Source organism: Psammomys obesus, unplaced genomic scaffold (genome assembly GCF_907164565.1).
Source record: "Psammomys obesus unplaced genomic scaffold, mPsaObe1.curated_primary_1811, whole genome shotgun sequence".
Taxonomy (NCBI): domain Eukaryota; kingdom Metazoa; phylum Chordata; class Mammalia; order Rodentia; family Muridae; genus Psammomys; species Psammomys obesus.
This window is the reverse complement of record NW_026596046.1, coordinates 6,276,209-6,303,734: the sequence shown is the minus strand read 5'-3', so window position 1 is coordinate 6,303,734 and position 27,526 is coordinate 6,276,209. Positions and strand designations below refer to the sequence as shown.

At 49.4% G+C, this 27,526-nt stretch overlaps 1 protein-coding gene across 2 annotated transcripts; it reads left to right on the top strand.

Annotated features, from left to right (window-relative positions):
* Positions 1 to 27,526, top strand: Synm (synemin). Of its 2 annotated transcripts, XM_055623424.1 has the most exons (5): positions 1 to 905; positions 6,095 to 6,219; positions 18,344 to 18,414; positions 21,232 to 23,675; positions 24,561 to 27,526. In XM_055623424.1, exons 1-5 carry the CDS (start codon positions 93 to 95, stop codon positions 24,879 to 24,881), a joined length of 3,774 nt encoding a protein of 1,257 aa, XP_055479399.1. In that variant the 5' UTR covers positions 1 to 92; the 3' UTR covers positions 24,882 to 27,526. The 2 variants fall into 2 exon arrangements, with proteins under 2 accessions (XP_055479399.1, XP_055479398.1); XM_055623423.1 differs by having other exon boundaries at positions 21,232 to 27,526.

The following is a 27,526-nucleotide window of genomic DNA, read 5'->3' as shown; positions in this document are numbered from 1 at the left end:
CAGCGGCAAGGCGGGCGCGGCGGGCTTGGAGGGGACAAGATCAGGGCAGGAGGCAAGCGGTATATCGAAAAGAGCCCCGTACACCCAGCGAGATGCTGTCCTGGCGACTGCAGACCGGCTCGGAAAAGGCCGAGCTTCAGGAGCTCAATGCCCGGCTCTACGACTACGTGTGCCGGGTGCGGGAGCTGGAGCGCGAGAACCTGCTGCTGGAGGAGGAGCTGCGCAGCCGGCTGAGCCGGGAGGACCGCTGGGCCGAGGAGCAGGCGCGCTTCGCCGACGAGGCGCGCGGCTTGCGCCAGCAGCTGGACGAACTAAGCTGGTCCACAGCGCTGGCCGAGGGCGAGCGCGACGCGCTGCGGAGGGAGCTGCGGGAGCTGCAGCGGGAGGGCGCGGAGGCCAGCGCTGCCCGCAGCCGCCTGGATGCCGAGCTGGGAGCCCAGCGGCGGGAGCTGGAGGAGGCGCTGGGCGCGCGCGCCGCCCTCGAGGCGCTGCTCGGCCGGCTGGAGGCCGAGCGCCTCGACCTGGAAGCCTCCCACGAGCGACAAGTGCGGGATCTGCGCGCCCGCGCCGCCAGCCTCACCATGCACTTCCGAGCCCGCGCCACCACCGGCCCCGCCGCGCCCCCGCCGCGCCTGCGGGAGGTGCACGACAGCTACTCGCTGCTGGTGGCGGAGTCGTGGCGGGAGAGCGTGCAGCTGTACGAGGACGAGGTGCGCGAGCTGGAGCAGGCGCTGCGCCGCGGCCAGGAGAACCGGCTCCAGGCGGAGGACGAGGCGCGGCTTTGCGCGCAGGAGGCAGACGCGCTGCGGAACCAGGCGCTGGAGTTGGAGCGGCTGCGCGCGCGCCTGGAGGATGAGCTGCTGAGGATGCGCGAGGAGTACGGGATCCAGGCCGAGGAGCGGCAGGTCCGTGGGGAGGGACCGCGCCCTTTCCCCTGTAGCCTGTCCACTCTCCCCTGTGCACCCAGTGGGCTCCACCCAGAGAAGCGCACACTGCCAGCAGCTTGACTGTTTATGGAGCCACAGGATTCTGGCACGTAGCTAGTCCAAGAATAAGGGCTTAGTGCTGTGATCCTTCAGTCAGAGGGCTGGTGCCACGTGACAGGTCCCAGTGGCTAGCCTAGGGCCCGTCATCTGTTACAGTGTCACATTTAGATCCTGACTTGCCCAGGCACATTCTGATCAATGATCCTGTTAGCTCCGCTTTTGTTTTATTTTTGTTTTTTCTTTCTTTCTTTTCTAGGCAGGGGAGATCTAGTAGCCTGAAACCCAAAACTCAGCCCAGACTTCAAAGCCGGATCGGCAGAGTATTAGGAGCCACTGCCAAGCCTAACCTGGAGGCCGCCCATGCTTACACAGGGCTCCAAAGCCTCCCCCCACACACACACCCTCCCCCATCCCGCCCAGAGCTGCTTGTAGCTCTCTGGGCAGCCATCATATTTTTCTGGGTTTTGTTTGCTCTCTTGAGAGGACTAAGTAACTGTCGTACAGAAGAAAAAAAAGGGGTGTGTGTGAGAGCTGTTTTGCTCACAGTAGGAGCTGACGGCAGATCTCTGGGCAGGTGGCGTAAAAACTAGGATAAAGCAGGTCCCTGTGGTGAGATGTTATCACGAGTAGCGACTAATCTAAACGGTTTCCATTTCAGAGCAGCTGAGCTCTAATCTGACATGATGTGCTATACCTGTGGCTGATGTGTTGCTCGTACACTCGGTTCAGACCTAGTGTTTGGCTCCCACCCCCGCCCAGCCCCAGCAGGAACTGGAAATATTCCCAAATCGTACTGTTAGCGGTCCTCAGGAAGTTGGTGTGAAATAACAGGAGTACAACTTCAGGAGTTTAAGGGAAGAGTTTGCAGCCGGGAGCTGAAGATTGGAGGTGCTATGATGTTATTTTCTTTAAAGCTTCAAGTGAAAGTGAGATGTTTGGATGACTGGGGTGATGGGCTAGGTAAACAGAAAATCTCTTGATTTCCTCTGGGGCCCCAGCACTTTGGTAGCCAGAGAGCTGGAGAGTAAGTGGGGGAGATCACGGAGGGTGATAAGAAACCAAATCAATGGGAATCTCTTCTTTGGGGTTATAGACTTTGGGCGCCTCCCTCTCCTTCCAACCCCATTTGGCATATTCTGGGGCCTTGAAGCTTGGTTTCAAGGTTGTTTTTAGCAGCAGAACCTTTTCCCCGCTAATAAAAATCTTCAGTGAAGCAAATAGAAAACAGAGTTCCCCAAATGAAGGAAAGACTGGGACTTGGAGGTGCTGTAGAATCACTGTCCAGCTCTCCCACAGGGATGCCAGACTACTAGTGACGTCACACCTCACGTCACAGCTGACTTGCAATAGGACCCTCCCCTCAGCACCCACCCTGGGATCTCTCTGTTTCAGACTTGGTTTCCAGCCTCACTCCACTGTAAATGAGAGCCAGGACAGTGTTGATGAGGACCTGGGTTTTTTTCTCTTCTTCAGTCTCGATTTGTTGAGATTTTGTTTTTGCTATATGTTACCAGCTCAGTCTTAACTATATTATGATCCTTGGCCCAGTTAGCTTAAAGCAACTGCATTTCAGATCCCATTCTGAAATGTTGATCATCAATCAGAAACAGTGTTCAGGATTATGTTAAAGAGAAAAAAAAAACCCACATTGTTTCAACCCAAGCCTCTTTTTTTTTTTTTTCCAAATTCCTTAGACATTCACTGTGGAGAGACTGAAAATATGAAGACTGGCTTAACTGACTTCCTTTTAAAATGTTGCATTACTAACCGCCTGGGGAGGTACCGGGCCTAGTCTGTGTACTCACTCTTAGTCCACACTCCCGTCTCCTTAGCCCTTTTCACAGACGGTAAAGCCACCACTCAGTAAGTGGCCAGAACAGAGTTCCATCCAGGCTCGAGTGAGCAGCTCACCGCTGGTCCATGTCCCCCCTCTTCTGTCTTATTCAAGAGAGACCTTTAACTCTGCATGGTGGAATGATAACTGTTCTCTCTAAGGGCCAGCCCAGAGGTGGCCTGCTATCACAGAGCTTGAGGATGCTTTCAGACCGTCTTCCTGGTGTACGATTCTAGCATTATTTCTTTCATTTGCTTTTTTCTGTGTCCTGGAGGCAGGAGAAGATGTTGGAAGACCTTTAAGGGGCCTCGGAAAGGCCCTGACAGTATTGCCATTTACTCCAGCCTTACCCTAGAAATACTTAGTTGCCAGCCCCAACTGTTTGTGAAGGACTCTAAAAAAATGAATAAGACATTTCTTTGATAAGAAGACAGACAGGACTAGCCATGTAGTTAAGGCTCAGCCTTTTCGTAAACAGCCTTTCTGTTTCAGACTAAATTCTGACTCTCACTTCATCCCAGGTCACAATATTTCCTCACGATTAAACTCATTAACCCTTATGTGGTCCTGTTTCCTCATCTGTGAAAATGAAAAGCAGCTCAGAGGTTGCTATTGGCTGAGTGAATTTAATTTATCCAATTAACGGTCAGGGTGCCAGTCTCATTCTTTGTGGCCAGGGATAAAGCAAGTGAAAAATAACAAAATGAGAGAGGACATGCCATGATGGTACATGTCCTGAGGTGGCACCAGTGCACGCCAGTCAGGGAGAAGCCAGGAAACCAGCATGGCTGGGACAGTAAATCAAGCACAGAGTGGCTGCACGGGTACCTCTTTTTAAATTCGAGTTCCACCAAAAGCCGCCAGGGAGCCCTGAGCAGAGTGAATGGCTTAATGGATTGTTCTTTGCCGTGTTCAGCATAATCTATTTTGGACCAGTGTAGGGACAGGAAGACCTCATAAGACACAGTTGCGACAACTGAGGCAGCAGGAGGCTTAGACCAGGAGCCTAATGGGGAACTAGGGAAAGGCCCTACTTTCAAGGTTTACTGACAGGTTGATAGAGTGGATTGAGTAAGAGAAAGGCAGGGCATAATCAGAGTTGACCCCAGAACTGTGGATGAGTAACCAGAAGAAGGGCACGCCTTGCTGAAGGAGATTTGTGTAGATCAGAGGTCTGCGTTCAGTTTACACACAGCCAGTTTGAGAGGCCTCTGAAATGCCCTCCTGCCACTCACTGTGACCACTCATGTAGACCAGCCTGGCCTTGAATTTACAAAGATCCTTCTCCCTCTGCCTTCCAGGTGCTGGAATTAAAGGCATGTGCCACCACATCTGGCTCAACTTAGCCTTTTAATATGTTTAGTTTTGGGTATGAATGAGCTATCCTAGTATTTAAGTTCCCTTGAGCTCCAACTTTTAAGATCTTCAGTGACTAGGAAATTAGCAAGCTCTGGCCATTCTGTCTGCTATGTTCAGCCAGGGAGGGCTCAAACTTGTTGTAGAGAGCAGCAGCAGCAGCAGCGAGATCTCTACCATCCATGACATAGAGCTAGAGCTTAACATTGCTGATGATGTTGTCGGAAAGTTCTCTGCATAGCAGCTAAAAGGCTCAGCCCTCCCCTGAGTTTTTGAAGCCTTGGATAAGACTGCTTCTGCGTGGGTTGGATGTACCAGGCTGTGTGGGGAGGCCTCACCACTCCTAGCCTAACCCAGGGCATGAAAAGTTTTGGCAGAGCAGAGCCAGAGTCTGAAGCTTCCTCCCATTGGCAGGATTGGTTGTGATTTTATTTCTGCCTCCAGAAGTCAACAGCTTTTCCTTTCACCATTTGGGGAAAGTTGACTCACATGGAAATTTGCTTGGAACTATGTTTATTTCAACTTCAGTGCAGTTTTATTTTCCTGTTCATATTCTGTGGGGTGGGGTGCAGGGAACAAGCCTTTGTTCTGGGGGAGGGGAGAGTGTCTTCCTGGACAGGGCCGTGGCATGGCTCCACAATTTTGAACTGTGGGTAGAGAACTGAGTTCATCTGATTTTTTTTTTTCCTAAGCAGTTTAGCACCCTTAAGCTTCTTTTCGAAGGACAATTGATGAATCCTCAAGTTTTAATGCTTAGGTCAACTTTCTTCCATTAGAAAAGGTATCAAGCCAAGCACGAGGGCACACATTTGTAATGTCAGTGCTCTGGGGTCTGGGGGCAGAGATTTGTGAGTTACAGGTTGCCCTGGGCTGTGGTGAGACCCTCTTTTTAAAAGGTTCAGCGCACACACACACCACACACACCACACACACACACACACACACACACACACACACACACACACACACGGTGGGGCAGAGTATACATTTTTAGATTCTAACTTCGTACCTGAATTTAGATTCCCTCTAAATCAGGGGAACAGAGGTTTTTTAAATGGAGACTTAACTGTAGGGGGAATGCATATTGTGGCCAAGTGTGACGTCAAAGAGTGGCAGGTGGCCTGCTGTGGTGACTGCTTTATCTGCTCTATAAAGCCAGGTTTAGAATCTGTTAACATGACATGCCCTGAGACGTTAATGGGTTTTTAAAAAAATATTTTTAGATTGTTTTATTTATGTGTTCCTATACCTCGTGTGTGCCTGGTACTCTCAGAGGGTGTAGAGGAGCGCTGGGTCCCCTGGAACTACAACTCCAGATGTTGTGAGCCCCAAATAGGTGATGGGAATGGAACCCAGGTCCTGTGCAGAGGATCAAATGCTCTTAACCACCGAACCGTCTTTCTAGCCCCTATTTAACGATTCTTAATGTGTCTCTTTGCTTTAAACTCTAAGTGAGTTTTGCTTTAAAAATATTTTAAAGTGAGAATGAAGGATGGCTCAGAGATTAAGGGTGTTTATTGCTCTTGCAGAGGACTTATATTCAGTCCTCAGTACCCACGTGAGAATGACTTCTGTCTTAAGTATTATAAAAAAATTCTGGTCATGGCCAATGTTTAAATAGCTTCTGAGCTGACTGGTTGGATGTATTTGGATCACCTATGTGGCCTGATGTCAGAAGCAAAAGCGATTTTGATAGACTAAGTCTTTGTTTTATAAGGAAGTTCAAAGAGAAAAAACACCTATCCTATAGAAATCCTCCATATGCAGTAGACAAAGAACCTTCCATCTGCAAGAGATTCATGATACGAAACTATCCTTCCACAGGTTATATCTCTTTTCATGCCCTGCACTGTTGGTCTCTTTAGCTTAGTCTATGAAGCCCTGGCATGGAGAGTTAAAGGTTCTTTGTTGTCTTCAGAGGGTGATTGACTGCCTGGAGGATGAGAAGGAAGCCCTCACCTTGGCCATGGCTGACCGGCTGCGGGAGTACCAGGAGCTCTTGCAGGTGAAGACAGGCCTCAGCTTGGAGGTGGCTACCTACAGGTAAGTATCTGGGCGGAGTCTGCTTCCAAGAAGCCAATGATGTATGGTCTCTATGGCCTTTGGGGAAATCCTTATGGCTCTGTGAAAAAGCCAGCCCTTGGCATGGCTAAGTGAGGAACAGAGTGTCAAAAGGAAGAGAAGAGAAGGGAGAAGGTGGACTTGCTCGAGGTTCCCTGGTGAATGCAGTGACTGAGCTGTGCGTGCTTGCATAGTGTTTCTGTATCCTGGACATGGTTTAAGAACTTGGCCCATATCTACTTGGGTCTCTGGAGTTGGACACCTTGCTTACAGAAGAGCTAAGCTCAGGGAAGTCAGAGGTAGAGAGGGTCAAGATTTAGATGTGAGGGGTCTTGATCCACACCATTGCTTCAAAATCTCTGGGAACTGACCTTCCAGGACTCTTGGGTTTGGTCTTAAAAGACAACAACTGAGCTCTGAGAGCAGCATGGAACTCCAGGACAGTTTTTCTTTATCAAGATGTCAACTTTAATACAAGCAGCCCAGATGTAACGGTTGTGGTGTGTTAGAGAGTATGCGTGCTGTAGGGCATGGAAGGCAGGTAGTCCTTAGCACATTGGCTCTTCTTCCTGGTTGGACCCCTCCCTGCCTCTTGGGTGGACACTGAGGATTGGTTGAGGCAGTGTCCTTCCTTCTGACAGCTTTCATATAAAGTGAGGACTGCCACAGAGGGAACCAGACCTCAGACCTAAGGTGGAAGGTCTGTAGAGACCAGGGTTCTCATCAGTAAGGATGGTGACGGTAACCTCTGTGCCCAGAGGATGCCCTGAATCTCTCTTACAGTATGAGAGAGACTGTTGTAGCTCAGGGCTGTTGGGGGTAGGGGCTGAAGTAGCCAGGTCTGGCTATAGACCCACTGTGATCTTTCCCATCAAATCATGTAAAGGGGGCATCAGGCCCATCTCATCCACACAAATCAGTTACAGGTGTGATGGGGCATTGGACACTAACCTGGCCAGTGAAGAGGGCACAGTGGTCAGTGAACTATTGCAATGGTGTCATCCTTAGCAGAGGACAGAGTGAAGCCTGGGGTGGATAAGAAGGGGACTCTCGCTAGGGACAGAACAGGGCCCTAGAAGGTTGCTAAAAGACAGTCTTCCCAGGAGTACCTTGCCCTTGGAGGAGCCTCAGCTGAACTGAGGGTAGGTCCTGACCCATACCTTGTTTCCCTCCGTGAGGAGGGTACCTGGACCCAGGGCTCAAAGAGAGGGGTTGGGGCCAGGGCACCTTATTGTTCTTCACCTAGGCCTTCCTATGGCATTCTTGGATATTTTATGGAATTAACAATTGCAAGTTTAAGCTGGCTGGGTATTCACGTAGATGCTACACGAGAGTTCTAAGTTTTGCTGATGAGGCCTACTGTAAAAAGGTGGGCTTTACTGGGGGAGAGAGAGAGCATTAATGTAGAATTCTTTCAGGTGTGAGTGATAGGCACCCTTCTCAGACAAGTTCAAGTCAAAGAAGGAATGTGTTACTCATACAACTGAAAAGGCCCTGGGTTCTAGGTATAGCTAGTCCAGAGTGCTAGATGAGGTCTGTCCCTGTGGGTTCTTTCCATCTGTGACTGCTTACGAGCTTCCAGCCTCGTGCTTCTAAGCTAGGTCTCTGGCTTTTCGAGCATCCTGAGCCCAGGGGAATGACTTTAGGAATGTTGGGTGGGGCCAGCCTCTGATGAGGTTTGTAGACTGGGGTTGACCCTTTGGGGAGGGAGCCCAAGCTAGGTACTGTTGTATGGCACAAGCCTGGTAGCCCCCGAATCCAACTCCAGTGTCCATCTTAGCGCTGGCTTGATAGGTGATTGACAGGGGTGGGTGCGGGCAGACTTTCCTGTTTCCTTTCCATATTAGTTCATATAAGGAAACTCTGGTTTCATGTGTTGCTTCTCTGGGGTTTTTGAGTCCCTTCCTTCCTCACTTGACATGCCTTTGGTTCTCAGTTGCCAAAAAAGCAAGAGTGCACAGGCAGGCAGCTCGCCCAAGCGTCCGGAGCCTGGCCTTTGGCTACAGTGCTCACAGCACTCCCACTTTCACTTTCCAAGCACATTGATTATGAGCCATTTCTGCTTCAGTCAGCAGTCTGACCATCTGCAGGGATGCGATTGATTGCTTCTGCCTGTTGCCTCTGCCATGCTTCCAACCCCATTATGGGTAAACTTGGCTATCTCCTAGGCACTTAAAAGCCTCAGCTCTTTTAGGGAGTGAGTGGTAGGTTTCGATGGACCCCTTTCTGCTGTCCAGGTTTGCCCAGGCTGCCTCGCCTTGCCCAGCAGTGGCCGGCTGGCTTTGGTGGTCAGCATGGCTACACTCCCCACCCCCTGCACTTAGGTTTAGTCTGGTCGATACCCATGGACATGGAAGACACACAAACTGTTAATACAACTCATTTCTTTATGTAAGTCAGAAACTGGATTTTTTTTTTCCCCTTTTCTTTATCAGCAAGAAGTGCATTGAAGCAAGTTCGTATCATCCTCCATTCAGCTCTTTCATAGTGAGCTGTGAGTGAGCACGGGTGTGGCAATTCCTGTGGGAGTTAGCACCCTTGCCATTTGGTGACCGAGGCTCTCTGTGCCCTGTTATCTTTTCAAACTGATCTGCCAATTTTGAAAGTCGACTCTCCTGCTGCTGCCCTCCTTTCTGAAGGCAATGGGATGAAACATTTGACCCTACGGGGCAGAAGGGTGACAGCAGCGGACACTGTGGCAAGAATTGTCCCCTTCTGTGCCTTCTGTGGTTCACCCCAGTCTTTCCCTGGGGTAGCCATTGCTCCCAACTGCTCACTGACTGTCTTGCCCTGTGGTTCCTCTGACTGAACAGGTCATAGGAAAGGGAGGGGCTTGAGCCTCTGTAAAGCTTCAGGCACATTTTGCTGCAGTTTGTCTGCCGACCAAGGCCAGCTCTCCAGGGCCCTGAATGTTTTCTAACCCAGATATTTCACCCTTCCCGGAACCTTCACTGTGAAGGAGAAATGTCAGTAATCATACACTGGGACTGTATATTTACAGATTCCCAATGCAAACTCATTTATAAATGATATGTGTCTTTTAAAAGTAAATGTAAGATAGTATGAAAAACCAGGCAGACTTCAAAGAGTCCAAGGCTGGAGGTTTTTCATCAACTCTCCTTGGCCCAACAGTGTCCAGGCTTCTTGTGAGAATGAAGCCTCAGGGTTCAGAGGACAGTCAACACAGCCATGGCTTCCTGCAGCGCAGTTGCCTGTTGGAAATGGCAAAAGCACTGTGCTTGTGCTGTGGGTACAAGAGAGGAGGCAGGGCTCACAGACAGACAAGAACTGCGCTGTCTTCTGCCTCCAGGGCTGACCATACAGTGTGGGGTTGGGGGTGTTTATCCTCCTGCTCTGTCATCACCAGATTTTCCCAGCAGCCAAGTGGTAAGAGGAAGGATGCTTAGCTAGAGAACAGAAAATCCTTCAGAGCTCCTGGAAAGGGATCACCCTCTGGGCCCTAACCCCAGTGATTCTGTTAAACCTGAGAAGTGAAAGGAGAGAGACCAAATCCACAATCATCCCGTTGAAGCAAGCTTTATTAATACTGGCCAGGAAGATGGAACACTGGCCAGGTCCGTACCCAGGATTCCCAGAAAATGGCACCGAATTAGGTTAGTCAGGTGCTCATAAAGGCAGAACCCACAAGGCCATGGGTGGTACTTCCCACCATGGTTCACTCAGGACAAACATACATCCTGACGTACTTCCTGCCTATGCACCTTCTGCCTACGTCTGGTCAAGCATGTCCTGTGCAGTTGGGCAACCAACCTTGTTTACTGAAGTAAAAACATGTGGCTTGTTATCTTACATGAACAACAATCCCCATCATTCCAGGAAGTTATCTGATCTTGGGCAAGTGGGGCTTACCGGTTAACTTTAGCCTTAGACTTCCGATTGGATTGGTGCAGGGTGGGACCAGGTGTGTGGTTATAGCCTCTCTCCACGTGCATGGAGAGCCTCTGGCCCAGGACCTCTTGGGATATGTATCCAGCAGCTGCTACAGTTTAAACCCCAAGCTCGTTGGAAATGTGGAATCTCAAGCCCAAACCTGCTAGACCCAGGTGACCTTCTAACAAGATCCAAGGTGATTTGTGTGTGCATTGCCGCTTGAAAGCAGCCATCCATCACTGTCAAGCTTAAGCCTGTCTCATCCCAGACTGAAGGAGAGGCCATGGGTGAAATGTATGGCAAAGAGAAAGTGGGTTGTCTTTGTAGACTCACTGGGTCCTGCTTGTCAGTCTGGTCAGTTTGAGCAGATGTGACCATCTCCCTGGGGCTACAGGGTGGATCTGTGTGAGGTCACAGAGCCCTATGGACCCACCTGGTAAGAGACACAGATTGGATGGAATGTGAAGCTAGGAACACTCTAGATGAGCAATATAACACATCTCCTGAATCCTTACTTGCAGATATATGTCAAAATGCAGGGTCTCAGTCTTCCAACAGTGTCTTATGAAAATTTTCAAACAAAAGTTAACACAATTGGAAGTGTGCTTTGTAGGTATATTTATCAAATTTGCTCCATCTCTTGATTGGCTGCCTTTCTGTCCATGTATCATCATCCATTTCTTTCTTTTTTTATGCATCCTAAAGGACCCTGCTTGGGCCTCTAATGGATAATGCATGGCAGGCTATGCGAGCTGCCTGCTGTTTAGCACCTGCCACCTTCTGAGTGCTTTGTCACAGTGTCTCCAAGTTCATACAAAAGAGCCATACTTTGCTTATGATGAAACTCAAGTTCAGGGGAGAGATTACTTTAAAGATCACACCGTTGGCAAGTTAAGAGCCTGAGATTTGAACTTCAGGACTTTCCCTCTGTGGAGCTGGGTACTGGAATGCCATGGGCAGTATATGGCTGCAGAGATTCCCTAGGAGGAAAGTAGGGCCTATGAAGAGGGATTTCTGGAAGTGCAGTACCTGGCTGTTGTGGGAAGGGAAGTCAGGAAACCACTCTGCGGGATGGTAAGGGTGCTTCAGGCAGTATGAATGACTGCCATGAAGACAGGCAGATAGCGCTTGTGGCAATGGCAGTCATTTGAGGGCCTGACCTGGAAGGCTGCAGGTCTTGCCTGAGCCAGAGCCTCACCTGTGTAGATGTGTCTTATGAGGGAGGAGCTGTGCCCCAGGCTGCCCCAAAGCCACTTGGCATGCAATGTGCCATGCTCAGGGTGGCCTCCATATTAAGAAATCAAATCTGTAGCTGTAGATAAGGTGGCATGAACCCAGGTACCATTCTTCATGGTAAGAAAGAAGATGTGCTACAAGACAACCACATATAAGGTTCTGGAGCTCATAGTTGCGGGCTATGTGTGTGTATACAAGTGCATTTAGTTTATACATGTGCGCATGTGTGAGTGTGCGTATAAAGGATTTAGAGGAAAATGAGAGTGGTCAGGGTCTGGAAGGGTAGGGGCATTTGAATAGACACTTGGGGACATGGGATGTAGAAGTTTGAGGTGAGGGACACAGCAAGTCCAATGATAAAATGCAATATTTGTAGGAAATTCCGGGGATGGTTTGCTGCCAGCTGACAAGCGCTGGTATGGTACTTTAGAGAAGGGAAGGAGAGGCTTTCAAAGGTAAAGGCATCGAGCTGAGTCCTGCCGGTATGTGTGTGGAGCTCCGAAGCAGACCAGCAGAAAGGGACTGGGAGGGCACTCCAAGTGGGCAAACATGTTTTCAAAAAATGTGTGGAAGGAGGAAAAGTGGAAAGGAAGCTGGATGCTGGGCCTCAGAGGCCCGGAGCCTGACTTAGGGCTTTCTGTAGCACTCCAGGCACAGTCCCAGCCTGGAATGGAGGTGCAGCTTTAGGCAGGTGGCATATAGGAGTCTGGGGAACAGAGGTGTTAGGTGTCTATATGGTGGTAATGCAGGGTTGTTGTTTTTTTGTTTTGTTTTGTTTTGTTTTGAGTCATCAGAGTGTCAGTGATAAAGTCCTGAAACAAGTGGCTGGAGGGCATCAGAGTCCTTGGCTGGTGGGGAGAGTCAGCCCGGGAGCTGGGGGTGGTCCTGAGCAAACACTGAGAGCAGCGTGCTGTTCAGCACCCGGGGTCACAGGCCGGAGCACCCAACACAGAGCCCCCACCAGAAGTGGATGTTCATGAAGGACTGGCTGATCATCTGAGGATGGCAATACAGAAACCCTGCAGCCTCTGGTGTCACAGTGTTTCAAGAACTCCTTCCACGGGAGAGCCATAAACAATGTCAACCTCCTCATTCAGTCCCACTGACAACCAGGGGCCCCAAGGCGTCTACTCTGTAAAGTCTTCAACCCAGTATAATTGATGGCTGCTCCACAGTGGCATCCCTTCCCCAAGTAGCCACTCCATCCTCTGTATTCAGCACCTTCCCAAATGGTTGGGATGAGCTGCTGGAATCTTGGGCAAGGATCCACTGACCTCCCAACCCTGCTCCTAAGAGCCAACAGCCAACTAGCTTGAGCCTGATGGACTCTTGCAAGTGGGCACGGCTGATCTGATGAAGACAGCTGCCGTTTTGCTTGGAGGATGGCATTCTACACACATGAAGGTCTAGTCCAGCCGTTGTGGATGGAGGAGTAGAAAGCACAATTGTAAAATAAGTAGCGTCTTCACAAAACAGCAACACAGCTATTGCCACCCACAAGCTGCTAGAGAGGGCAGTGAGAAAGAAGAACTTTGAAATCTGTCCTGGGAGGAAGGCTCAGCTTGGGTTTCTGATCTGAAAGATGATCCATGTAGCCTGGCTCAGAATTCAAAAGAGACTCTGCTTTCTAAGTTGTAGGCGTGTGATGGTGTGGATGAGAATGAACCCCATAGGCTCATGTGTTAGAATACTTGGTCTCCATTTGGTGAAACTATTTGGGAAGGGCTAGGAGGTGTGGCCTTGTTGGAGAAGGTGTGTCACTGGGGCTGAGCTTTGAGATTTCAGGAGCCCACATTGTTTCCAGCTAGTTCTTTTTTCTGCCTCCTGGCAGTAGTCTCAAAATGTGTCTCTCAGCCACTTCACTCCATGCCTGTCCTGACTGCCTTCTGCCAGGCTCCCCACCATGATGGTCGTGGACTCATCTGAAGCTGTAAGCTTCTATCTAATAAGTCACCTAGGCCATGGGTACACAGCAATAGAAAAGAAACAAAGACAGGGGACGAAAGGTTTATGGTGGTTCGCTGTCTTACCTGTGCATGGTGTGGAAATGAGGCACATCCTAGAAGGCTCACGTCTTGATGAAGATTTGGTTGCCTGCCAGCTGGTGGCTTCTGGAAATGACTGGATCCTGGGGTCCCTGACCCCATTAGTGGATTGATCATAGGAGGTAGTATTGGGAAGTTGTACATACTAGGAGGAAGGAGGTCACTATTGTCCCTGATCACCTCTCTGCTCTTTCACTTGCTTTGTCCCACCATGGCATTTCAGCCTCATTCACAGAAATTTATGAAACTGAGCCACAGAGAAACCTATTTCTCTCACAGGGAACACAACCTAAGAAACTAAGAAAGCAACACAGAAAGTCTTGGAGGTCCTGTCTCCACAGCCGTAGTTACGTAATAGGATACAGACTGGCCCAGTCTTTAGGGCAGAAGTCCTTTTAAAAGGTAAAGTTAGGGCTGGCGAGGGGGTCTCAGTGGCTGTTTGCAGCAAGCCTGAGTTTGATTCCCTGGAACCAGTACGGTAAAGGGAGAAAACCAGCTCCCACAGGTTGTCTGATTACATGCACAGTGTGGCACATGTGGGAGCACACACATGTCCAATAAACATAATGAACCATTTAGGAAAGGGTAAGTTAGAAACGATCATCCTGGGCAGGGGGCGGGGGGGGGGGTGGCGGGGGGGGAGAAAGAGAGCACTTGCTGTGCAAACAGGAGGACATGAGTTCTTATTCCCAGAAGCTACATACAAAATCCATGTAGAGCACCTGTGACTGAGCTGCAACCCCAGGGCTGTGGGGGGAGGGGAGGGAGACAGGACAGTCACTGCAAATCCCTGGCCACCAGATTAGTTCTAGGTTCAGTGAGAGGCTCTGACTGCAGGGGATAGTGCAAAGTCCGGCTTCTGGGTGGGCATTCATGCGTACAGCCTCCTCCCACCCCCCAAAAAGAAACAAGTGAGAGGATCCAGGAATGTATCTGGGTGCTACCCAGATTAAGAAAAATAGTGGGGGCTGGAGGGATGGCTTAGTGGTTAAGAGCACTTACTCTGCTCTTCCCGAGGTCTTGAGTTCTATTCCGAGCAACCACATGGTAGCTCACAACCATCTATACTGGCATGCAGGTGTACATGCAGATAGAGCCCTCATATTCATTAAACAAACAAACAAATCTTTAAAAAATAGCAATCCTTTCCCCCTTGACTAGCTTTATTAGCTGAAAATCAGTTTTATCCAAGGCCACAGAGGAGGAGGCCATGGTGGCGATGGCACACTTAACTTAATGGCAGCCATTCTTCGATGGACTTTCTCCTACTTACCTAGTTGTCACTGCAAACCTGAGAGTTCTCCCACTTCACAAACAGGGAACGGAAGTCACACCTGGTAAAAGTGGCCTGCTGAGGCTCTTGGAGCTCCGTAGCGTCATGCCCAGGATTTGAGTCAAGGCTGCCTCATCAGTGGTTCTGACTGTTTTACCAGCGTTCTTCGCTTGTCTGCTAATTACATCTTTTTTTTCAGTCTCTGGTATTGGTCTGAAGTTGGCTTTTGGGATGCATTGTCTTTTCCTTGTCACCTTCACCCGCTTTCCACATCCCCAGATTCTTGTGTTTGTGTAACCGTGTTCCTCTTGTGACTGGAATTCAGCTTGTCCCCCTTTTTCTCCCCCCTCTCTTTCTCTTGGCCCCCACCTCCCGGTGACTGGCTGGCCAATCATGACCCACGTTGCCCTCCTCCCCCTGTGGAGCTCATTATGTATAGTGAGCAGCTCTGAGGGTCTGTGCCCCTGCCCTCCCCTCCCCCAGTTCTACACCTGTTTGGAGGCACGATTTGAACCACCCACAGATGGTTGGACCATGGCAGGCTCCTCACAGGTGTCACTCCTGAAAGTGTCCCCTCCCGTCCCTCTCCCTAATCGTGTCCCCAGTGATGGGAGATCCTACTGCCCATCAGCCTTGTGCCCACAGTGCTGAGCATTAGCAGATAATGCCCTAAATTGCCATTCGGATCATCCGTCCCCGACATCACCCCCATCACGCCCTGGGTGGGATGGTGGGTGGCCTATTAGGGCTTGGCGTGGAGCCAGAGGCCACATTACAGCTCACTTCCATGTCATGGAGTTGTGTGAGGCTCCTAATGAGGCCAGGGACTGGTCTCCCTCTTGTTTGCGTATTTTCCTGCTTAGAGAGGCAGCCAGCCTGTGGAGCTGTATGAAATGCTCTCTAATAGTCGGGTGACTCAGGGGGTTGGCATTCTCACAGTCTCTGTGGCCTGGAGGCAGCTTTCCTACCCTGCTCTCAAAATAACCAGGTTTGGTGGGAGCCTTGAAGAGCACGCTACATATTTCTTAAAGTTATCCAAGCCTGTCCCTTGAGCTGCTCTTTGACAGGATCACAGGAAATCTCCCTGGTGGTTTAGTCTCTGACTTTGCCATATTAGTCCCGGGAGCTATGCTGGCAGGGCGGGGTTCAGTGCTGTCCTGACATGCTTCCTGCTTCAGTAGCAAGCCCTGGTATCCCAGGGGCCAGCCAGCCATTTCAGGCTCAGTGCTGGGTCCTTGAGTTATACAAGGTGACATGTGCCCGTGCCTTCTAGGATTCAGCCAGTGACTCGGGGCACAGACGAGGAATTCATGAAGGACAGCACAAATGGCAGGGGTTGGGATGAAATTACCGAGAGAGAGGTTGAATTCACTTGAACGTTGAATGGAAGGTCTAGTGGCAGAATTTGTGCGTTCTGACATTTGTATGTAATGTCACCGTCCCTGTCTCATAGAGAAGCCTTGTGTTCTGAGAGCTTTTAGCCACCTGGGTTCAAGGGGCTGTCTTTGGGTATTCTGTGGGCCCTTAGCTAAGACACTGTCTTCACTCTGGCCTTATTTCCTCAGAGAGGGAGCTGGGCAAGGCCTGGTGCCCTGATGAGTAAGTGGCCATGACAGTTCTCAGTGACGGCCTGACTGCTGTAAGGCTTTGGCTTCTCCCTGGGGGAAGAGACAGAACCATTCTCCTTTGAGAGGTGAGGAAAGGTATAGTTTTAACCAGTTACTAGTCCCCTGGGTCTATCGGCAACGTTTTCTGCTGACCTGAACTCCCAAAGGCTCCTTCTGCCCTGAGTCTGGCAGCCTGGGTCTAAGTCAGGCCCTGTGGTACGTGAAGCTTATAAGGCCTGAACTTGGCCTCGTCCTCAGGCCCTGCTCTGGCTCCCAGCTGTAGAATGCCCCTCCACTGCAAAGAGCCCAGGGTATAGCTCCACAGAGTCTGGCTTTTCCCTGGAACGTTTCTTTTATTATACAGACCTCAGAGGTTTTTTGATGATGGAAGCTGTTTGTGTTCCTGGAAGCTAAATTGCTTGGTCATGAGGGTGTGGGATTAATGGATTGGTGTCTGCTTTCCTGGCCTTCGTCCTGAGTGGAAGAGCTTCAGCTCTGGTTTCGGTTTTCTTGGATCTCCACACATGTGTATTTCACTGGCTGTGTCCGTGCTTAGCCCACCAGTGTGTGCCTGGGGTGAATCCCTTGTGCCTCTATTTTCTCCCGGTGGCCAGTGGGTCCGATAACATTGCCCCTGTGGGGATTGCTGCTTTTAACTCAGTGGACATGAACGTTGCTGCAGTTTCCCTCAAACTGCCAAGCCCAGCTGGGACCTGAGCTCCCTGCTCTTTTCCTGCTGCTGCTAGGTCCTGATACCCGCATTTCCAAGTGGGCTGTGGTTCTCAGCCTTCCTCCACCGTGCGCGGCTATCTCTAGGAGTTGGAGTTAGCGACTTCGCGTGTTTCTCTCGCAGCCGTACAGCTGTTGCATCTGCAGTCTCCGGTAGTCCTAGAGGTCTTTGGAAGTGTCCAGCTGATTGGCACCCCACTGACGTAACACCCTCACCCCCAGCATGTTGCTCTGTTTGGGCCCACGCCTTCCTCAGTGCCTCTCGAAGTAGCAGGTGCAAATGACAACTCGATGACTATAATTTTAGGAATTTGGAGCTAAACCTAGGGGAGTACTTTCCACTGTGTGTTATTAAAGGAGGCAAAGGACGCCACTCCGGGTGAAGGGGGACACCCATGGGGGTGCTTCTCTACACGCTTGCCTTCATCTGTGAGATGTCCTCATAGGTCTGCAGATACAGCTCTGTGGCAAAGTACTTGCCTATCACATATGTAGCCCTAGGTTTGTTTGTCAGCCATATATATATATGTGTGTGTGTGTGTGTGTGTGTGTGTGTGTGTGTGTGTGTGTTTGTATACACACGTATGTATGTATATACACACACATATATACATGCATATATATGTATGTATATATAACATATGTGTGTATGTAAAGAAAAGCAAAAAAAAAAAAAAAAGGAGAAGGAAAGAAATGAAAGAAACACCAGCTTCCATCCAGCCTCCTATTTACGAATAGTGTCAGTTACAGCTCCTTGCTCTACTGGTTCACTCTCCGCAGCCTCTCTCACTCCCATGACTCCTGTGTCTGTACTGGGGTTGGCACTCAGTTGCTGTGGGGCCCTGTAGTTTAGGTGAATACTAGCCTAGGCCTCTCTCTGCTGGCCAAAAATGCTAGGCCCTGACATACCCTTCTCCATCAATCTCCCCAGGACTGCTTGGTGTATACCCCTCTTTGCCTAGGGCAGGAAAGGTTTTCTTTTTTTTTGGGGGGGGTGAGGGGGGGGAAAGGTTTCTAGAAAGGGTTAACCCTCTGGCACTCCTGAAGCCTGCCTTGCCAAGCATTTTCTTCATTCAGCTGTCATCACTTGAACATCTGTCATGTAACAGATGGCATGCTGGGTGCCAGGGGCATGACAGGGAGCAAAGCAAAGTGTACCACCCTGGTACAGCCCCTACCACGCCGCACCCCGGGCACGGGTCTTAAAATGCACGGCGCTGTGATGGTGTAGTCACTGACAAAATGTTGCCCAACATACTTAATGAAAGCATTCTTTTTTCCTCTTTCATGCTATAATAAACTATTTTTAAAAATAACTTTGACAGGGCCTTGTTGGAAGGAGAAAGCAATCCGGAGATACTGATCTGGACTGAGAACATTGAAAACGTGCCACAAGGTAAATATAAGAGATCGTATTTGTTAAGATTGTAATGTTAAGATGCTTCCCTTCCTATCTGAGCTACCAGCTCCACTCATGGAGAATGGTACAACTTATCTAGAAGCAGAGGGTTTAGCCATGCTCCCCACCCCCACCCCACCCAGATAATGATAGTCCATTGTTCTTTTAAGTACCAAGTAGAATCTAGCTGAATGGGACGCAATTTAAATTACAGTGTGAATTGGAGTGGCTGGACTAATCTGCTCGTGGAGATGATATTTTGAGGCACTTCATGGCTGAGGAGTTGCAGCTAATGCAGGGCCTTCTGAAGGGTGAGAGGATGTGTGCTTGTTCATTATATCCTTAGAAGGGATATATTTTCTTTTTCCAGACCAAACAATAATGGCTCTAACAAACATACAGAATTATTACTTTGGAGCGCATGCCCTCAGCACTCTAGAAATTGTAACCCTACCAGGTCAATGACACTCATGCCACCTTAGGTTGGAGTGGTGAGTCAGGGTGGTGTAGCCTGTGTCCTACTTTAGTTTGGGCCCACAGCTCCAGATCAGGGCTCTCCTCCTCTCCTTCCTCTTCCTCTTCATCCTCCTCCTCTTCATCCTTCTCCTTTTCCTCTTTTTCTTCCTCCTTCTTCTGACACAAAGGAGCTTAAATTTGCTCTTGTGGAAGACCTTAAAAATCTATAAGATAACTTTGAAATTAAATATTTAAGCCTGCTGAATCTTCAAAGAGATTCTGTCTCTGCAATGTCAGGTTAAAAGACATATGGTGTGCTCAGCATAAAGTCTGCCTTGGTGTCTGGGGAAGACATCTCCAGGACATCTATTCATACCCAAGTCTGCAGATGCTCAAGTTCCTTGTCTAACGTGTTATAGGATTTGCACATCCTCCTACAGACTTTACATCCTCTCTAGATTACGGAATGAAGTACAACGTCCATACTGTGCAAACTGCTGTCACACTGCATTACTTAGGGAAAAATGACAAGAAAAGACTCTGCATGTGTTTAGTGCAGATACATTATTTAAAATAGTTTTGATCTTTAGTTGACCCAGTGTGTGGACACAGAGCCCATAGGTTGGGCACCTTCAGAACTCATCACCTACAAGGCCCACCATGTACCTTTCTCAGCGGACTTTGTCTTCCTTGCTCCTGCTGTCCACTTCTCAGATTGGCAGATCCCTGAGCTCAGCCTCGGGACTGTGGTTCTAGAAGGGATTTATCCTTAGGTAACATCTAGCAAGTTTGTGCTCTCACTTTGAGAATAAGTCTGAACAACAACAACAAAACAATAGAGAGATCCATGCAATTGGCCATTGACTGGCCAATTGGCTTCTGGTCAGTTGCCTTCTGACATGTAGAAAATAAGAGCTATTTACCTGGTAGACTTTAAGGCTTACTAAAGAAGAAGAGACGGAAATAAAGGGCCCAGGACCAAACTCCCAGGAGAAGCAGCCTTTGGAGTGTGGGACTTGCTGATATTTTGCTAGCCATGAATTTAGAGCCGGGAAGAAGGCAGGTAGGTATCTCTGCTAGCGAGATTTATTCATCCATTGTTCTTCAAGCTTCTAGACCAATGCAAGCACTTCACATTTACAAACTAAATGTATTTTAACGCTTAGGTATTATGCTAAACATAGCCGCTGTGGAATGAAGGTGACTCGTTGTAAGGCGGCCTTTATGCTTCCGGGTAGCTGTTTCCTGTGAAGTATAGCTGCCCATTAACTATTTATGGAATAAACCTGCAGACGAGGTCCTAGTAAACCGATCAATGCATATTAGTGCTCTTAGTTTTCTTTTATAATGTGCTCTGAAATAATATTGGCTGCCTCCTGTGACACGAGTGACCTAAAACTAGCCTGAGAGCTTCCATAATTCTTATTGAACTTGATCCTGTGGGGTTTCTCGATTAAGATCAGTATATTAACCTGAAAAAGAAATCTTTGTTTAAAAAAAAATAGTTCCTCTTTCCCTGTATCCTGGGGACCTGTCTCAGGGAGGCCTCTAGCCTCCATTGCCATGAGGGAGGGGTAGGGAGGTGTCCAGCCAGATGGGATGTGGCAGACACTAAGAGCTGCTCTCTGAGTGGGTGAGGCTTCTGTCATGCTCAGCTGCCGTTCCGAAGAGGTGCTAACCCTGGTGGAGTCCGTGCACCCGAAGGGCCGTACTCTCTGAGGATGACCCCTGAGGCTGCCTCTTGACTCCAGGAGGATGGCAGTGGGACAGGGGGAGCTCTGACACCTGGCTTGTTTGTTGAAACTATAAATTGTCAACTACAGACATTCAAGGCAGTTTAGGTAATCTAAGGTCTTCAATACCTGCTGCTCCACACAGGGTCTGATAAAACAGGAGTCTGTGCCATGCAGAGGTGTGCTGTTTGGCATCCGGCAATTACACGCTTTGTAATTATGGAGCTCATCCCTGCTGAAATAAGTAAAGTTATCTCAACATAGCTGAAGTCAACGGTTCTGAAATGTCATAATATTGTAAAAATTTAACCAGAAAACCAGTGCCTCTGACCTCCCTGGCATGCTTTGCACATGTTACATTCTCTTAGGGAGGAGTATTCTAAGATCAGTGACTGGAGATAAGCACTAGACTGAGGTATTTTTGGGGTGATAATTTATTGTGACAGTGAGTACTAAAACAACCAAAAGATAAGGTGGAGAATAACCGCATTCTCTCAAAACGAGCCTTCCCCTAATAATAGTATATTTTATAATAACCTGGGATTTGACCTACAGCAGTGCTTTTATGATGGAAAAAAAAAACAATGCCTGTCATCTAAATGAACTGTTTGTTTCATCTCTACAGAGTCCATAAACACATCCCATCGTTATACCAACTCAATATTACAGAGGAAGAATGAGAAAAATCTCTTCCCAAGGCAGAAAACACCTTGGGCAGCTGTAAATCATGACTTGGCTTTGCATTCTAACAGGCCAGGGCACCTTGAATCACAGACAACCACAGCTGTTGGAAGTGTTGCCAGAAGGGGGTTCCTAACCTCTGGGTATTCTCCCTCAGTTACAACCCTGCAGCAAAAGTCCCTCGAGCAAACGGTCAGCAGTCAAACCAGTTTCAGGCCTGTTGCTCCAACCCACGGCCTTCTAAGAAACACAGATGCTCAAGTGAAAACATTCCCGGATAGACCCAAAGTTGAAGGCACCAGGGACACCCCCACCCGGCGGGCCACGGAGTCCATTGTTGCCAGAGAGTCCTACAAAGATCACCGAGGCAATGTGGTGGCAGGTGCTGGGAACAGCACTCAGCCAAATGAGAGGACTGTCATTGTGGGAAAGAAAGTAGAGGTGAAAGCCACTAAGGAACAAGAAAGGGACAGATTAGGGGTCACCAAACTAAAGCCAGAGGAGAAAATGTTTGATTCCAAAGAGAAGGCTTCCGAGGAGAGAAACCTGAGATGGGAGGAACTGACCAAGTTAGACAGAGAAGCAAGAAAGAGAGAAAGCCAGCAGATGAGGGACGAGGCCAAAGGGAAGGAAGCACCGAAGGAGAGAAGTGTGAAGGAAAGGGAAGTGCCCATCAGTCTCGAAGTATCCCAGGGCAGCAGAACAGAGGTGTCCACAGTCCGCTTACAGTCACCTGGAAGGAAGGAAGCTGGCGACAGTAAGGGAAGAGAGGCAGGAGCAAAGGAGGCAAAGTTCCGCTTGGATACCCAGGGTACCGCCAGCCCGCAGGCTGACTCTATGACAGAGACCATAGCAGAAAACATTGTCACCACCATCCTTAAGCAGTTTACCCGGTCTCCAGACGCCGAAGAGGAGGCGGGTGCTTTCCCAGACACAAAGGTCACTTACGTGGACAGGAAAGAGCTTCCTGGTGAGAGGAAAACCAGGACAGAAATTGTTGTGGAGTCTAAGCTGACGGAAGATGTTGACATTTCTGATGAAGCCGGCCTGGACTACCTTTTAAGCAAGGATGTCAAGGAAGTGGGACTGAAGGGGAAGTCAGCTGAGACAATGATAGGAGAGATGATCAACCTGGGGCTGAAAGGGAGGGAGGGGAGAGCCAAAGTCGTAAACGTGGAGATTGTGGAAGAGCCCATGAGCTACCTAGGCGGTGGGAAAACCGAGTTTTCTACCCCCTTCCAAGTGGAAGAAGTCGATGATGCATCTTCCAGCCCCAAGGGGTTTGTTGAGGAAGAGGATGGTGAAGGAGAGAGCCATGCAGCGTTCTCAATGCATCAACGTCAAAGGACCAGCCAGCCCCAGGGGAACGTCCCTCACGTGGAAGAAGTGATGGAGGCAGGTGACTCAGAGGGAGAGCAGAGTTACTACGTGTCGACCCCAGACGAGTACCCTGGCGGGCATGACCGAGAAGACGATGGCTCAGTGTATGGGCAAATCCACATTGAGGAAGAGTCCACCATCCGGTACTCATGGCAAGATGAAATTGCACAGGGGACTTGGAGAAGGAAAGCAAGAGATGACACAGGGGAAGAGAAGCATGTGAAGGTCCTGGAAGTCCCAGCACCTCCCCTGGGTGGCGCCTTCGGTTCTGCTCACTTGAAGGAAGAAGCCAGTGGCGAGCTGCATGCCGAGCCCACAGTCATTGAGAAGGAAATCAAAATACCGCACGACCTCCACACCTCCATCAAGGGTGTCTTCTCCAGTGAGCCCCGGCACCAGCTGGTGGAGGTCATCGGACAGCTGGAGGAGACCTTGCCTGAGCGTATGAAAGAGGAGCTGTCTGCCCTGACCAGACAGGGTCAAGGAGAGCCAGGGAGTGTCTCGGTGGATGTGAAGAAAGTCCAGAGCTCTGCTAGTGGCTCCGTGACCTTGATGGCTGAGGTCAACCTGTCACAGACTGTAGATGCTGATCAGTTAGATCTGGAGGAGTTGAGCAGGGATGAAGCTGGGGAAATAGAGAGGGCTGTGGAGTCAGTGGTAAGAGAGAGCTTGACCAAGCGCTCCAGCCCACTGCCTAGAAGCCCAGAGAGAGACGACAGAGAGGAGGTGCCTGCTGGTGGCACTGTCTTCAAGCGCTGGGCGACCAGGGAACTGTACAGCCCATCTGGTGAGAGGGACGATGACGGCCGGGTCTCTCGCAGCTCAGATCAGCGTGTTACACAGGGCCCAGTGTCGGCCACTGTGGAGGTCACCAGCCCAACGGGCTTTATAAGGTCTCATGTGCTGGAGGATGTAAACCAGTCTGTAAGGCGTGTTAAGCTAGGCCCCACGGAAATGTGGAGGACTGAGCAGGTGTCCTGTGGAGGGCCCACGTCACAGGTGGTGGAGGTAAGTGGGGACGTCCGGGAGGCAGTCAGCTCAGAGGGACCCAGCCGCTCCGAGAGGCACATCACACTGGGTCCCCATCCAAGTCAAGTATCCACAGAGGTCATCTTGCGAGGCTCTGTGCCTGCCTGGCAGATCACAGGAGACACAGAAGAGCCTGGCCCGGCAGCACCGTCTGCAAAAGCCGACGTGTCAGGGAACCACAGGATGCCTGGCTCTGAGCAGTTCCCCTCTGAAAAGGAAATTCATTTTCAGGGTCCTATTTCTGGGGCCGCCCAGGTCGGTACTGGCTTTGCAGCCGAAGGGTCAGTGGGTACCCAGACTTTTGTTAGGCATCTCCAGTTAGACCCGAAGGAAGGGTTTAGAGAAGAAATCCAGTTCATAGCTCCCATCCCAGACAGAGTGGGGTGGGAAGTAGAGGAGGCATCTGGGTACAGCAGAGTTTCTCCAGGGAGGAGTACGCCCATCCAGCACGCTGACACTGTGTCTCAGAGGCAGCAAACCTCCAAGCAGGTGGCCGCACAGACATTGGAGTTTAGGGACTCGCTCCTGGTGGAGGGCTCAGCAGGCACAGCCCAGGCCTCAGGTAGAGAAATTTTCAGGAACAAAGAGAACACATTCCAAAGGGTTGTTTCTGGGTCTCCCCTGGATAGTGTGGGGGACACAGGAGCAGAGGCGACAGCAGGCATCAGCAGATCCTTTAGGGAGATTCAGATCAGCCCTCTAGAGAAGGAACCCTCTGAGCACATTGTTGCCCATGGACTCATGTCTAAAACATTTGTGCTCGATGGCTCCGTGGCCTCCCCCGAGCTAGTTGGGTTAGCAGATGGCAGTAGCGGCACAAGTCATATTACACTGGGGCCCAAAGACACTTCATTTACTTTTCAGATGGATGTGAGTCACACAAGGGCCCTTCGAGGCTGGACCCAAGACACAGGGCAGGAAGTGGAAGCTCTCAGTGGGTCTGACAGTGGTGGCTGGAGAACTGCTCCCGGTAGGGAGGAGCAGGCAGCCAGCATGAGCTCTCAGGCCTCCGATGGGGATGGACACCAGACCCGTGGAGAGAAAGGCCCGGAGCAGGCTGGATTTGACAAGACGGTGCAGCTGCAGAGAATGGTAGACCAAAGGTCGGTGGCTTCAGATGAGAAGAAAGTGGCCCTTCTCTATCTAGACAACGAGGAGGAAGAGGAGGGTGATGGATGGTTTTGATAAATGGAACTATCTCATCTTTCCTGGCACTTTGGAAACCTGTCGGTGTACAAAGCCCTTAACATGCCAACATACGAAGCCTTCACTAAGTGTACGGAGGGAGGGGGAAGCTGGTTCTTGATACCGTTATTTAGAGAACCCTAGGCAGAATCAGTTCGATTTATAAAGGTTTGAGATTTTACATTTGAGTTGGGACTTTCACAGACACTTTTCATCTTTTTAGTCTGAAGAAATCCTGTCTCTAAACTTCCTCTCCATGCACGAAGACAGTTTATGGGAGTTTTGCACCAGGTCACGGGCGTGGCTTACATCTGTTCTACTGTTTATCTATAGGCAAGACACCTTAATAGTAAATAGATTAAAACAATATACTTAAGGGCAGGCTTTATTTGCATGTGCTAATATCGAACAATCAAACTAACACTGGAAAGGAAAGTACCTGGATTTTCCTCTTTCCTAAGTCATTTCAAAAAGATTATAGAAAGGAAGCAAGACTGTATGTTTGAAAAAAAAACCTTACTAGATGATATCTTTAAGAAAGAGTTAATTATCATAAACTTAAAATTATTTTCAGATTGAATGAGCTGCTTTTGAAGGGGGAAGGCTTAGAATTATTTATAAAGAGTGCAGCTGTGGTCTGTTGTGCTGCTTCAGGTCTATGTGTCTGTCCTGATGGTAGGATTTCCTGGCCCCGGCCACAGGCATGAGCAACCGAGAATGAGAATTGTTCACAGCATCCTTTAGGTCTTTACTGTACTACGTGGTGAGGTAGCAGAGTGCCTTTTTGTCCTGACCGAATCCCTGGAGTAACCTCTGCTAGTGTTTCTCAAACTGTGAGTTGAGACTCCTTTTGGGGGAGGGGCTTGTTGACAGACTCTTTCAAAGGGGTGTCCGACAACCATCAGAAAACAGAAATATGTACATTAGGATTCCTAACAGTAGCAAAATTACTACTGATTTTAGGAAGTAGCAATAGAATACTTCTGTGATTTCGTCACGCAACATGAGTTGCTGTATGAAAGGGTCGCAAGCCTTAGGAAGGTTGAGAACTGCTATGCTAGAGGCCGCATTCCCATCCTCTCCGTGCCATAAGCCTCAGTACCAGAATTTCCACTCTCACCGGTAAGAGGCAACTGTATGGGCAGTGAAGACGCACAGATGCTTAGACCTTAGACAGCAACTGGACTGGCAAATTGGCCCTGGCAGAAACATCAGAAGCACAAAGTAGATAGTGATTCTCAAATCGGCACTCTCTTGGGCTGGAGCGCCTTCTGAGCTCCTAGAATGAAGGACAAGAAAAGCACCATCCTTGAACAAACCTCACAAAAGCTTTTTGCACTTTGAGCAGAAATCCTGAGGGTGGGGGTTATTTGTGTAGAATATAGTATTCAGGGGAAGGAGCCAGGTGCTTCCCACATTGAGGAACTCTAGGCAGACTCTGACAGATGACAAAGCTCCCCCTCCCCCCACCTGTCCTGGTGGACCGGAAGTTGTGCACCATTGAGGGCGAGTGTGCTCCTTTGGAATTGTCCTTTTACACATGGAGATTGTTTTTGAAGCTCTCATCTGAAGATTTGGCATCACATAAAAGACAACTTCTACAGAGCAGCATTCTGTGAGAGCAGAATAGTAGCTTACAATCGTCTGGGCCGTGCTTTTGAACCCAGGCTGCAGAGCTGCCTGTAGGGCACTGAGGAAGAAGGATCCGAGGCGATGCCATCTTCAGGTAGGGAGGAGCATGGTGCAGGAGAGCCTCCCTCACAGCTCTTCCTGTGGCTCCAGCAGGTGGGGGGCGGGGGAGGAGGTTTTTCCTTGCTAAGTGGATGAGAATTGCAGCACAGCTTAAGATGATCTGCTTTTCAAATGCCTTGCATCAGGGTACAAGAAGGTTTGAATGGGAGGTTTTAAGCCTTTGTTACCCATCTGCCAAAGATGAACTCATGGTTGTCAGCCCAATACAGAAGTGACCGCCTTGGCTTGTCATTTCTAATACTGTCAGGGATGCGCTGGTTTATCTTTTTACTGTAATCAGCAAGCCTGAGTGATTTATTAGGATGTGGTTGAGGTGAACAGCCTTGGTGTAATGACACAAGACATTGTAGAGTTTATTGTAGAGTCCAAGTGGGCTTAGCTGGATGCCATTGTCAAGAGTTCATGAACTTGTCCACGGATGCTGGTGTGAGCAGGCTATAGATATCATGGCCACTTCTACTTAGCTTGAAAAATAAATGTCCTAGAACTAAATACTAATTTTCATTTCTAAGTTGGAATGCGCACCAAGGTGCTGTTGTATTTGAAGCCTTTACCAGGATGGAGGAGTCCTCAGCTGTCATCGGTTACTGGGTCCCGGGTCACTGCCATTGCTACTGTAGCGGGTCACCCCAGAGTTCCCCGAGGTGTTTGAAATGAGTCACTCTGGGGTCAAATCAACGCTGTGGTAGGGCGAGTGAGGGTGGGCACACCCAATCTCTCCCAGTTTATTTTTGTTGAGACTACAAGACACTGACTGTTTCTCAGCTTCCCACTGGTTGTTTTTGAAAGTGTGTTTCAACTGTTTATTTAGAATTATCTAAGCAGCTTATTTTACTAACCTCCTGTTCCCTACAAAGGGAAATGTCACAAGAATGTGTAGAAATAAAGATATG